The 13,970-nt window shown below is 43.3% G+C and overlaps 1 protein-coding gene across 5 annotated transcripts in view; it reads left to right on the top strand.

The window, feature by feature from the left end:
• Positions 1–13,970, top strand: part of ACSL3 (acyl-CoA synthetase long chain family member 3) — a 503,023-nt gene that overhangs the window by 230,207 nt on the left and 258,846 nt on the right. For all 5 annotated transcript variants that reach the window (XM_069213474.1, XM_069213478.1, XM_069213477.1 and 2 more), the window contains exon 5: positions 11,214–11,346. In XM_069213474.1, the coding sequence (XP_069069575.1) occupies positions 11,214–11,346 (133 nt within the window). The remainder of the gene's footprint in view (positions 1–11,213; positions 11,347–13,970) is intronic.

Consider the following 13,970-nt stretch of genomic DNA (forward strand, 5'->3'; position numbering starts at 1 on the left):
TCCAACTGCATTCCGATCCTATAGAGGATGATTTCTTATTTAACACCCTCTCGGCTACACATAGCCAATATCAATGTCTCCCAATGCTACCAGGGATGTTACGGCACGCAAAACAAATTTTTGAGGAGCCCGTAAAATCAAGAGCCATCACCCCAAGGGTGGATAAGAAATACAAACCACCACCCACAGACCCAGTGTTTATTACTTCGCAGTTACCACCCGACTCTGTGGTAGTAGGGGCAGCTCGCAAAAGAGCAAATTCACATACATCTGGCGACGCCCCACCTCCGGACAAAGAAAGCAGAAAATTTGACGCGGCAGGGAAAAGAGTGGCGTCACAGGCAGCCAACCAGTGGCGCATCGCAAATTCACAAGCGCTGCTGGCCAGATATGACCGCGCACACTGGGACGAGATGCAACTTCTCGTAGACCATCTTCCCCAGGAATACCAAAAAAGGGCGCAGCAAATAGTGGAAGAGGGACAAACGATCTCAAACAATCAAATCCGCTCTTCACTAGACGCAGCCGATACTGCAGCAAGAACAGTCAACACTGCTGTCACCATAAGGAGACACGCTTGGCTACGCACTTCAGGCTTCAAACCTGAAATCCAGCAGGCTGTCCTTAATATGCCCTTCAACGAGAAACAACTGTTTGGCTCGGAAGTGGATACAGCCATTGAAAAACTTAAAAAGGACACAGACACGGCCAAAGCCATGGGCGCACTCTACTCCCCGCAGAGCAGAGGCTCTTTCAGAAAAACTCCATTTAGAGGGGGGTTTCGTGGCCAACCCACAGACACCACCAGCCAACAATCAAGACCCACACCATATCAGGGTTCCTTCCAAAGGGGTGGTTTCAGGGGATATCGGGGGGGTCAATTCCCAAGGAGTAGGGGAAGATTCCAGACTCCAAAAACACCTCCACCTAAACAGTGACTTTCAAGTCACGCAACCCCTTCACTCAACACCAGTGGGGGGAAGACTAAGCCAATTCTACCAATCTTGGCAACAGATTACAACAGACAATTGGGTATTAGCAATAATCCAACATGGCTATTGCATAGAATTCCACAACTTCCCACCAAACATCCCCCCCAAAACACGCAAAATGTCACAACATCATTTAGAACTTTTAGGACTAGAAGTTCAAGCACTACTGCAAAAGGATGCAATAGAATTAGTACCAGTACAACAAAAAAACACAGGAGTTTACTCCCTGTACTTTCTAATTCCAAAAAGAGACGAAACATTGAGACCAATATTAGATCTCAGGACACTAAATACCTACATCATATCGGACCATTTTCACATGGTCACACTACAAGACATCATTCCACTGCTCAAACAGCAAGATTACATGACCACATTAGACCTAAAGGATGCGTACTTTCATATACCAATACACCCTTCTCACAGAAAGTACCTACGGTTCGTATTCAAAGGAATACATTACCAATTCAAGGTGTTGCCATTCGGAATAACAACTGCACCAAGAGTGTTCACAAAATGTCTAGCAGTAGTAGCAGCACACATCAGGAGACAACAGATACATGTGTTCCCTTACCTAGACGACTGGCTAATCAAAACCAACACAGTAAAAAAATGCGCAAACGACACCACCTTTGTCATACAAACCCTTCACAAACTGGGGTTTTCCATCAACTACACAAAATCACACCTAGAACCGTGTCAAACACAACAATATCTAGGAGCAACCATCAACACATCAAAAGGAATTGCCACTCCAAGTCCACAAAGAGTGCAAGCATTCCACAAGCTAATAAGTGCTATGTTTCCAAACCAAAAGATACAAGCAAAATTTGTGCTAAAACTTCTAGGCATGATGTCATCATGCATAGCCATTGTCCCAAACGCAAGACTACACATGCGACCCTTACAACAGTGTCTAGCATCACAATGGTCACAGGCACAGGGTCAACTTCAAAATCTGGTGTTGGTAGACCGCCAAACATACCTCTCGCTTCTATGGTGGAACAGCAAAAATTTAAACAAAGGGCGGACATTTCAGGACCCAGTGCCTCAATACGTTATAACAACAGATGCTTCCATGACAGGGTGGGGAGCACACCTCAATCACCACAGCATTCAAGGACAATGGGATATACACGAAACAAAACTTCATATCAATTACCTAGAACTGTTGGCAGTATTTCTAGCGTTAAAAGCCTTCCAACCCATAATAACACACAAATACATTCTTGTCAAAACAGACAATATGACAACAATGTATTATCTAAACAAACAAGGAGGAACACACTCAACACAATTGTGCCTCCTAACACAAAAAATTTGGCAGTGGGCGATTCACAACAACATTCGCCTAATAGCACAATTTATTCCAGGAATACAAAACCAACTAGCAGACAACCTTTCGCGAGACCACCAACAAGTCCACGAATGGGAAATTCACCCCCAAGTTCTGAACAAGTACTTTCAAATTTGGGGAACACCCCAGATAGATTTGTTCGCAACAAGAGAAAACTCAAAATGCCAAAACTTCGCATCCAGGTACCCACACCGCGAATCACAAGGCAATGCTCTATGGATGAATTGGTCAGGGATATTTGCGTACGCTTTTCCCCCTCTCCCTCTCCTTCCATATCTAGTAAACAAGTTGAGTCAAAACCAACTCAAACTCATACTGATAGCACCCACATGGGCAAGACAACCTTGGTATACAACTCTACTAGACCTTTCACTAGTACCGCATGTCAAACTACCCAACAGGCCAGATCTGTTAACACAACACAAACAACAGATCAGACATCCAAACCCAGCATCATTGAATCTGGCAATTTGGCTCCTGAAATCCTAGAATTTGGACACTTGGACCTCACACAAGAATGCATGGAGGTCATAAAACAAGCTAGAAAACCTTCCACTAGACACTGCTATGCATCTAAGTGGAAAAGATTTGTTTACTACTGCCATGCCAATCAAATACAACCAGTACATGCCTCTACTAAAGACATAGTAGGATACTTACTACATTTGCAAAAAGCGAATCTCGCTTTTTCATCTATAAAAATACACCTCGCAGCTATATCTGCTTACCTACAAACTACTCATTCATCGTCTCTATTTAGAATACCAGTTATTAAAGCATTCATGGAAGGGCTAAAAAGAATTATACCACCAAGAACACCACCAGTTCCTTCATGGAACCTTAACATCGTCTTAACAAAACTCATGGGTCCCCCTTTCGAACCCATGCATTCCTGTGAAATGCAATATCTAACCTGGAAGGTCGCATTTCTCATTGCAATCACATCCCTCAGAAGAGTAAGTGAAATACAGGCATTTACCATACAAGAACCATTTATTCAAATACACAACAATAAAATAGTTCTAAGAACAAATCCAAAATTTCTGCCAAAAGTAATCTCACCATTCCATTTAAATCAAACAGTAGAATTGCCAGTGTTCTTCCCACAACCAAATTCTGTGGCTGAAAGGGCACTACATACATTGGACATCAAAAGAGCACTAATGTATTACATTGACAGAACAAAGCTAATCAGGAAAACAAAACAACTGTTCATAGCTTTTCAAAAACCACACATAGGAAATCCAATCTCTAAACAAGGCATTGCTAGATGGATAGTCAGGTGCATTCAAACATGCTATCTTAAAGCCAAAAGAGAATTGCCTATTACACCAAAGGCACACTCAACCAGAAAGAAAGGTGCTACAATGGCCTTTCTAGGAAACATTCCTATGAGCGAAATATGTAAGGCTGCAACCTGGTCTACGCCTCATACGTTTACTAAACACTACTGTGTAGACGTACTAAATGCACAACAAGCTACAGTGGGCCAAGCTGTACTAAGAACATTATTCCAAACTACTTCAACTCCTACAGGCTAAACCACCGCTTTTAGGGGAGGTAACTGCTTTATAGTCTATGCCAAACATGTGTATCTGCAGCAACATATGCCATCGAACTGAAAATGTCACTTACCCAGTGTACATCTGTTCGTGGCATTAGTCGCTGCAGATTCACATGTACCCTCCCACCTCCCCGGGAAGCCTGTAGCCGTTTAGAAGTAGATCATAAACCTTAAACATCTGAACATTTGTAAATAATTTTTAGAAACTCTTATCATACATACATATTCACTCCATTGCATGGGCACTATTTATACCAAACAACTCCATCCTCACCCTCTGCGGGGAAAACAATCTAAGATGGAGTCGACGCCCATGCGCAATGGAGCCAACGAGGGAGGAGTCCTTCGGTCCCGTGACCAAAAAGACTTCTTCGAAGAAAAACAACTTGTAATACTCCGAGCCCAACACCAGGCAGCGGACTGTGCCAAACATGTGAATCTGCAGCGACTAATGCCACGAACAGATGTACACTGGGTAAGTGACATTTTCAATATATATATATATATACACACACATACTGGCAATCACGAGTGGCAGTTGCATCTGGAGGTGGTTCAAGGTCTCTCCCGCAAATGTGGAGATACTTGGCTTGATCTATTCACCTCTGCCAAAAACGCACAATGTCAGTGATTCTGCGCGTTGGAGTTTCCAAGGCATCTCTCGCTCTGAGAGGCTTTCTGCCACAAGTGGAACATAGGCCTCCTGTATGCCTTTCCGCCAATACCACTCCAGCCCCGAGTTCTCAAGAAGTTCTGGACCAGCCAGGCCCAAACCATCCTTTTGGCTCTGGATTCAGCATAGATGGTATGGTATCCAGAACTCCTGGCCTTGGGCATACGTCTTCCAATCAGGGTGCCTCTCAAGAAGGACTTGCTTTTGTGGCTGGGTTCTGCACCTGGGCCTTCACTATCTCTACCTTCGTGCTTAAAGATTGAATGGTGTCAGCTGAACACTTTTGACCTTCCTCCATAGGTGGTTGATGTCACCTTGGCAGCCAGGTTTCCCTTTAACAAAACTATATTTACCAGTCGTTGGGACAGATTTGTGGTTTGGTGCAGCAAACACCAGATTGACCCTCCCTTCAAGCCAAGTTATCTGACATTCTGTTTGTTGTGCTTTGGGCACAGTTAATGGGTATCTTTCGTTCGTCTTGCTTGCCAGGTCCGCATACTTATTTGAGTCACTAGTTTTAATGTGATTTTTGAAAGGGTACAACATGTTTCCCCTTTCTCCATTTGTGATGCTCAATGGGACTTTAATCTTGTCCTTATTATATGCACTCTGTTTAAACCACCTCACAGCTGCCCTCTATGGCTCCTTACTGTTAATACTGTGCTCTTTGTTGCCATCACCTTGGCATAGTGTGAGTGAGCTTCAAGCTCTTTGTGACACTGCCTTCTTCCTGGACAAACTGGTTCCGAGGACGCAAAAATCATTAGTTCTAAAAATGTCACGTCAGTCACACTGTCACCATGCCAGCATTCTATGCTTAACTTCACCCCTTGAACGGAGACACCATTGCTTTGAACCCAAAAGAGTGCTCAGGTTTTACATTGATCATACCAAAGAACACAAGGTGGATGATTAGCTCTTTGTTAGTTTCTCTCGAGCAAAAAGAAGGTAAGGCAGTGCAGAAGAGAACCATCCCCTGCTAGAACATGCTCTGCATTAAAATCTGCTATTCATTGACCAAAAAGCAGCCCCTAGAAGCCTGCAACTTGTTAAACTAGGGCCAGATTTCTACCACTGCATTACCATGTCGAGTCCCTTTCTAAGTCATTTGCCAGGCGCCTATGTAGGTGTCCAACAATTTGTTCACAAAGCACTATTGCCTGGACGGTTCGGTTCGCCATGAGGAGCTTTCTGCTCTCTTTGTCCTGCAGGACATTCTGGTTTGAGTCTACTCACAGACGAGCCTCCAAATAAGTACTGTTTTGGTATCTATTCGAAAGGGGAGTGATCTGTGGCTAGACATCTCTATCAGAAGAACAAGTTACTTACCTCTCTTTCTGGTAGAAACTCTATCTAGCTGCATATTCCTCACCGACCCTCCCTTCATTCCCTTTCGGTGCATTGGACTTTATCCATTAATAAGACCCAACGTATTTGAATCTTCACACTGGCCACAACCAGTTTGGCCTTGGGTTTCAGCATCTGGGGATGTGGACAGCCTCCAAAGCAATTGACGTCAGTCCAAAGGGGTGGCGCATATACAGGCTCTGCTCACCTTTTCCGGAGCTGAACGGAGTCGGTGTGAAGCCACCTGCACCACTTTACTGCTTGCTGAGATACTGCTGAAAAGTTTCCAGATTCTTGAGCACCTGGAGAATATTCAAAGGTGAGGGAACGGTGGCTAGATAGAGTCTCTAGGAGAAAGAGCATTACTTGAAGATAAGTCACCTGTTCTTTCAGTTTCCATGTCATTTTTGTGTTAGTACTAGTCCCTCGACCCATAGGCAGTCTGTGTGTAGTAGTCTGCGCCCCTTCGGTCTTAATTCGACCCAGGCCCCACAACATTTTTTTATCTCCCCAACTTTTGTGTAACATGTCAAATTTAAACAGCTTGCCTTATAAACGAAACAGAAGCTTCCTTAGACAAGCATGCAATCCACAGGCTCAACCTGGGGTCATCATTTTGTCTAGGCTGACAAATTGATATGGGACGTGGCTTATTGCAGCAGTGTCCTTTGGAGCAATAACTGGTCCTTATGGATTGCTTTGTTGGGCTTGCATTGACCAGTTGCCATGCCTTATCTGCTCTCCATGACTTCAATTCCCAATGGTGGTTGGTTTCAGTGAACATAACGTCGTGTCCAGTTATCAGTCCTTTCTTTGTGGTAACCTGTCCTGTTTTGCTGATTTCTGTTGCTGTGTCCTCCACTTGCTTTTTACAGCATTCCTTTTGTTTCTTTCCTCATAAGATGGGTGCAGCGACTGATTGTATAGTTATTGCTTTATTCTTAATGGCTTCATTCCCTCTTGCTTTGATATTATGTATCTTGTCACTTTTATTTTTGAAACTGTATTCCCCATGGAAGAATCCAACAAAACAGAAGGACAGGTTTTGACAGTTCATCTAATATTGACTTCAGTCCTTTCAGTATACTCTGAAAGGATTGGGCAACATTCAGGAGGAGGAGGATGTTTTGCTGCAAAAGTTCATAGGGCTTTTGTGTCTTGATTCCTTTACAAACCTTCTTCCTGTTGGCTGGAAGTGGCCCACAGTCTTGAAAAGTGGTCAATCGTTCCGTGTTTCTCCTTAAAACCGCCCTGTTCCTGGGGTATTATACCATTTCCTACAGCCCACTCTTTTAATATCCCCAGCAGGATTTTTTAAAAGACATTGCTACTTACATCCAGCAGATTGATTTGCTGATAATTCTCAGGTAAAACATGCTTCCCTTTTTTATGGATAGGTTTAATCACTGCTCTCTTCCAGCTATCCGGGAATCTATCCGATGAAAGTATCTCCTGAAAGAGGCTAAAAAACAGGTTAAACCTCCATGGAGTATTTGTTTTTAATATTACTGCCGGAACATTATCGGGGCCAGCAGCTCTTGTGAGCTTTAGCATTTCAATTGTTTTACTAATTATTGACGCAGAGAACCTCTCCTTCGTCACCCTTCTCACCAAAAATCGAGTTGGTTGCTGAGCGACAGTGGTATTACTATTATAAATGTCCTCTAAATACTTCATCCACGCATCTTCACTCACATGGCCTGACGACTGTCTCGAGGAGTTTCCTGTCCCACTCAACACTAACTTCCAAAAATTCTTTACATTATTCGCCTCAATGGCCTCTATCATGGGTGCCCAGCACTTTGTAATTTGTTCCTGTTTCTTACTTCCCACCAGATTTTTTAAATTCTTTCTTTAAGCTAATTTTGTTTCTTGGGCATACTGAGTGCCTTTCAAGTTTCCGGATATTTCTTTTTAATATTCTACATTCTTTATCATACCATTCATTCCTGGCATACTTCATAGATGTATTTTTTATTTTGGACAGAATTAAAAAAATGTAACTTCTCTATTAAGACAGGTAACCACCTTTTTATTATTTCTTCCTACCATACTTAAGGGTCCCTAGCAGCCATCCCCCACATCATTCCACCAAAGTTAAGCTGGAGAGCCTTCAGTAACCCTACATGTTTCTCAGAGAGCCTAGTTCTTAGGCTTTTAAGACAACCTACATTTAAAGGTACACCCCTCTTCTACCTGGGAACCATTTAAAGGTTTGTACATAACTAGTAATTGTAGGAGGGTGGCCTGGCTTATAGTGGCTACCTTGTGGTACTTACATCTTGTGCCAGGTCCAGTTATCCCTTATTAGTAGATTAGAGGTGTTTTAGCAGCTTAGGCTGATAGAGGTAGCTATAGCAGAGCAGTTTAGGCTGAACTAGGAGACATGCAAAGCTCCTACTATACCACTTATATCATATAGCACTATATCATAAGAAAACACAATACTCGGAGTTACTAAAAATAAAGGTACTTTATTTTAGTGACAATATGCCAAAAGTATCTCAGAGGATATACTCCCTTAGGAGGTAAGTAATATACACCAAATATATACACACAAGCCAAAATCAGGTAAGTAACAGAAAAGTAGTGCAAACAATGTAGAATCACAATAGAATGCAATAGGGAGAAATAGGCCTAGGGGCAACACAAACCATATACTCCAAAAGTGGAATGCGAACCACGAATGGACCCCAGGCCTAGTATAGTGTGTAGAGGGTCGCTGGGAGTGTAAGAAAACACTAAGTGTGTCCAAGATCCCCACCCCCAAGACCCTGAAAAGTAGGAGTAAAGTTCCCCTTCTACCTCGAAAAGACAGTAAAGTCGAGATAGGGGATTCTGCAAGGACAACAACTGACTGCAAAACACTGAAGATGGATTCCTGGACCTGAGGACCTGTAAAGGAAGGGGACCAAGTTCAAGAGTCCTGTAAGTGTCCAGGGGGGGCAGGAGCCCACTAAACCCCGGATGAAGGTGCTAAAGGGCTGCCTCCGGGTGGAAGAAGCCGAAGATTCTGCACCAACGGAAGGTGCCAGTAACTTCTCCTTTGGTCAGAAGATGTCCCACGGCATGCTGGATGATGCAGAGTTGTTCCACGCAGAAGGACCACAAACAAGCCTTGCTAGCTGCAAGAGTCGCGGTTGAGTTTTTTAGGTGCTGCAAGGGCCCAGGAAGGACCAGGAGGTCGCCCCTTGGAGGAGGAGACAGAGGGGGCGCTCAGCAACACAGAGAGCCCACGCAGAAGCAGGCAGCACCCGCAGAAGCACCTGAACAGGCACTTAGAAGATCTGAGGACAACGGTCGACTCAGAGCCACAAAAGAGGGTCCCACGAGTTGGGCAATGCAGGACGGAGTGCTGGGGACCTGGGCTAGGCTGTGCACGAAGGAAGTCTTGCAAAAGTGCACAGAAGCCCGAGCAGCTGCAGTTCACGCAGTACACAGGATTATTGTCTGGTGTGGGGAGGCAAGGACTTACCTCCACCAATTTTGGACAGAAGGGCCTCTGGACTGTCATAGGTTCCTCCTGTGCTGTACTCCCCTTACTGCCCATATTCAAGCTTCCCTTCCCTTCATTATTCTCTTTTATTCCTCTCCTGTCTTCGACCATCCTGATCTTCACGCCGGGCCTGGAAGGGGGAATTCTTTGTCTTTTGTTTATTCACATTTTTCATTGATGAGGCCTGGTGAGGATGGATAGTCTACTCTTAGCTTGATTACTGCCTATCCCCTCAGCTGGACCTTCAGTTACCGAAAAAGTCTGTATCCTAGTACCATGGCCTCCTTTTTTTTTTTTTCCACCTCGGCATATCTCCTCCGCTCTCCTTTTCTAAGACTATTCTTCCTCATGAGAGGCCAAAGCTGGTATTGTAGCCATATCCAAAGCGTCTGCACCTTCTTTTGATTAACATTGGTACTTTGGAGATGTACACCGTGGGCTGCCCTTCTACCATTGGGGCCTTTTCCATAGATTGAGTCGACACACTCTTGTCCTGAACCTCCCACCCCAACCTGAGCGGCCAGACCCTCTTGCTCCTCTACGGGTCTTACCAGCTTAGGCATACAACCATTTATCTGTTTCAACTCTGATTTAATAGACTGAAGATAACCCTTATGTAATCTCAAAGTTTCAGAGTTTACAACCAATGCTTTAAGGATGCCTTGCAAGGTTTTTTGCATTAATACCATAACATCCAGCATCGAAGATGAGGAGCAAGGATCAACATCAAGGTTAAGAGATGACATGAGGAGAAGATAGTCACTCCCCAGGTTTATATGACAGAATGGAGTCACTCCCTGCTCCCCACCAAGGCTGCCCCAAATAACTTTTTGAGCCTTTGATAGTGATTCCACAGTCTTGATAGGTCTTCTTGGAGACTTACATTCCCAGACCCAAATTGCAGACAAGGTGATGAAGACAGTCTCGGCTCTGGATAGCCTATACCTTGTCCAATCTAGGATTAGGATGAGATTAACTCTGACATCGTGTATGGGTTTCCCCTTTTCCTCCCTCTGAACCATTTCAAACCGCACTTCCACTCCTTTAGTAAGGTCTAATATCTGGGCAAACAATGTTTTGATGTAATTAAGTCTCTCCCTTCTGGACCTTCTTTCACGTTGCAGACTCTTAAGTTATTGCTCCTTGCTCGATTTCCAGGTCTTCACTTTTTAGTTGTAGTGCCTCAATTTAGCTGTCAACTGCTTCCATCTTACACCCCAGTGTTCTTTCCTGTGACTTATATTTCTTCCGTCTTCTAATCAACTTCCATAAGTCTCTGGCCAAGTTGGTCATTTGCAGTCTCAAATTTTATAGGAGAGAATAGAAGTCTTCCTTGGTGAAACCTGAGTTCTGTATGTGTGTAGCCATCTCAGCACCCCCCACTTTCTTGTTACACTGGCTCTTGGTTGGCCCTATCTTACTAGAGTGCGTTCATTAGGAGCAGAGTTCCCTTTCACTCTTTCCCTGTTTTCATTTCATCGAGTTACTCATTCTATATTTGACAATCCTTGTTCTCCCTGTTATCATGGCTGGTAGCACAGATAGTCAGTTTACTAAGCCATTGGAACCAGTGGAACTTCATATGATTACATGTTGCTCTTGGTGATCTGAAACTTAAATCAAGAAATTCTCTTGACACTGCCTTCCCTATGCAAGTATGCTTATGTCTGCCTCTAGTTCTTGACTGTCCTGCTGCGCTACTACCTGAAATGTGTTCCATTTGTGAACAATTTTGATGTATTACTGTGGGCTATTAGTGTTAACAGCTTTGTTTCTCCTCACAGGACATTCTTGCTCAAGTTCCATTGCTCCAACACATTATTCTAGTAGATGGACCAGCGGTATCACCATCTGATTGTCCAGCTGGTGTGTCCATTCATACCATGGCTTCATTGCGGACTCTGGGATCTCATGTTGGTTAGTATAACATCTACATATATTTATTGCATCCTTTGTTCCATGCGATCTCCCCCTGTTTGATTCCTTTGCCTTTCTCTCCTCTTTGTTGATCTCCCCATGTGCTTTATTTACCCAGTCCCCCCTTTTCACGCCTTCTTCCCCTGCCATCTCTCTGCCATTAGAAATTAAAACCCTAACAAAGTTAGTTTGTATCAGTTTGTTTGCTCTCCCATAAAGAACTGTTCCTCCCATAGGGGGTGAATATTTAGGCACTCAATTTACAAGACATATTTTGGATTGTAAGAAAGTCAGAAGTCAGGGCACTCGTGAATCAAAAACCAATTAAGTATAGAGAAATTTAAAAGTCCTTGTTGTGCCGATAGGGAATCATGTGAAGAAACTGGCGATCATGAAGAAATTTATTCTTGGAAGACAGATTACATCACAGTAATAGAGAACAATCCTTAGAATCATGTAGCAACCAAGGTGATCGCAATTTGGAACAGGTACTACGAGATACCGCGCTTAGATACACACGCGGTTTCTCGCTCCAACATATTCGTTTACGTACAAATAGGATACTCAAAGTTACAGGCGCCATACTGTCTGGATATATATTTCAATTTGTGGGTACTAATAAGGATACTCGATGCTATAAGCGCCACGATTTCCTGAATTTCTCTTATTCTCAGCCACCACTAGTTGTTTATCCTGGAATTTTCCCGGATTCATAATACTGACTGATGTATAGATATTAGCACAGCCCTGATGAAGTCTTTAGAGATTTTACTCTCTCTCAAGACGAAACACGTGTTGGCGTTGGTTGCTACATGATTCTAAGGATTGTTCTCTATTACTGTGATGTAATCTGTCTTCCAAGAATAAATTTCTTCATGATCGCCAGTTTCTTCACATGATTCCCTATCGGCACAACAAGGACTTTTAAATTTCTCTATACTTAATTGGTTTTTGATTCACGAGTGCCCTGACTTCTGACTTTCTTATGTATAGGCTTCCTTGGAAGCCTTAGAGGATAAGGGAAGTTCCTCTTGCCAGGAGCACCGTGTCTTATTTATTATTGTCTCCCTATTACTATGTGGATTCACTGTGAGCGCCCATTTACTATGTTCTTTCTTCCCGTGTGCTAGTGTTCTATATATTTTGGATTGTATTATGTGGACAAACTAATTGCATAGTAGCCTCTTTGTGATGTGTTCAGTGATAACAGACTGCATTGTTAAGCATTTAGTTCAATATGTTTTTAGATTTTCCATAAATGCTTTAGAGACACTTAGATGAGTGTAAAGAAATGTTGCATGTTGTGGACAGTACTGAGACAACAACTACAAAGCAGGACTCTGGTGAAAAAGTGTAAATAAATGGTTACACATTTGGACAATGCAAAGGCCAAACATAGAAAACTGGTGTATGCTACTCATACTCCAGTGTGAGAAACCTGGCTAATCATGAGATGCCACTGTATTAGACACCTTGGAGTTCCTTCCTGTGATTTTAGTGTGATTGTTTTGCTAAGCTCAAGGTAAGTACTTTGTTGTAATCTCTAACTGTCAGCGTTAATACTAACAAGGTATTTTATTATCAGCCTGACTAAATATCTTTGTGAGTTCCGTGTTTAGTGCTGGGCTTTGTCTGTAATTGATTTAGAAATGTGCACACCTAATTACTTGTTGGAAATGGACCTTTATGTAGGGTTATCCCCAAACTTTATGCCTGTCTCCTTCTATTTTTCTGACCCTTTTTTGTTGGCTTTAGGACTCAGGGCACATTACCACTGTTGCTCAGTCCTAAAGTGCATGTGCTCTCACACCTAAAACTTAGTATGGTTGGCTTAAACATGTTTGGCTTTATTTACCCATAAGTTCCTTGTAAAGTGGTGTACCATATACCCTGGGCCTGTAAATTAAATGCTACTAGTGGGCTTGCAGCCCAGATTGCGCCACCCACAGGAGTAGCCTTTCGAACATGTCTCAGGCCTATCACTGCAGAGCCTGCATGCACAATTTACTGCCACACTGACTTGGCAAGTTAAATGCATTGACAAGCCCTAGACTCCCTTTTTGCTACATCTAAGTCACTCCTAAGGTGGGCCGTAGATAAAGCCCAGTGGTCAGGGTGCTGGTTAATTAAAAGGTAGGACATTTGTTTTTTGGGTTACTTGTCCTAGTAGTGAAAAACAGTCTATTTAGTTTCTCAATACTGTGAGTGCTGCTCCTCTCATAGGATTGCATTAGAAATTGTCTTCCATGTGTCTAAGTGCTAATTTCTGATCGATAAGGAGTAGCGTGGGCATGTTTGCTAAGTTTGGAATGTTAGTGAAAAATCGTGCTTACTGGTGTAGGTGGATTTAACATTACTATTTCAGAAATAACACTTTTAGAAAGAGGGCATTTCTCTGTGCTTACAACTCTTGTGCTTTGCAGCATGGCTCCAATCCACATCTAGGACAGGGTGACAGCTGCACTTTGTGCATACTCCCCAGACAGCGTTCCATCAGGGAGGATTAGGTGTGACAGGGTTAGATCTGCATACTGATGGTCTTCTTGGGCTGGGAGAGAGGGAGGCGGGCACACTTTTCACTTGGATAGGATGTATCCTGCACTCGCACAAAGGGCTTGTTCACC

This window comes from Pleurodeles waltl, chromosome 11 (genome assembly GCF_031143425.1).
Source record: "Pleurodeles waltl isolate 20211129_DDA chromosome 11, aPleWal1.hap1.20221129, whole genome shotgun sequence".
In the NCBI taxonomy this organism is placed as follows: domain Eukaryota; kingdom Metazoa; phylum Chordata; class Amphibia; order Caudata; family Salamandridae; genus Pleurodeles; species Pleurodeles waltl.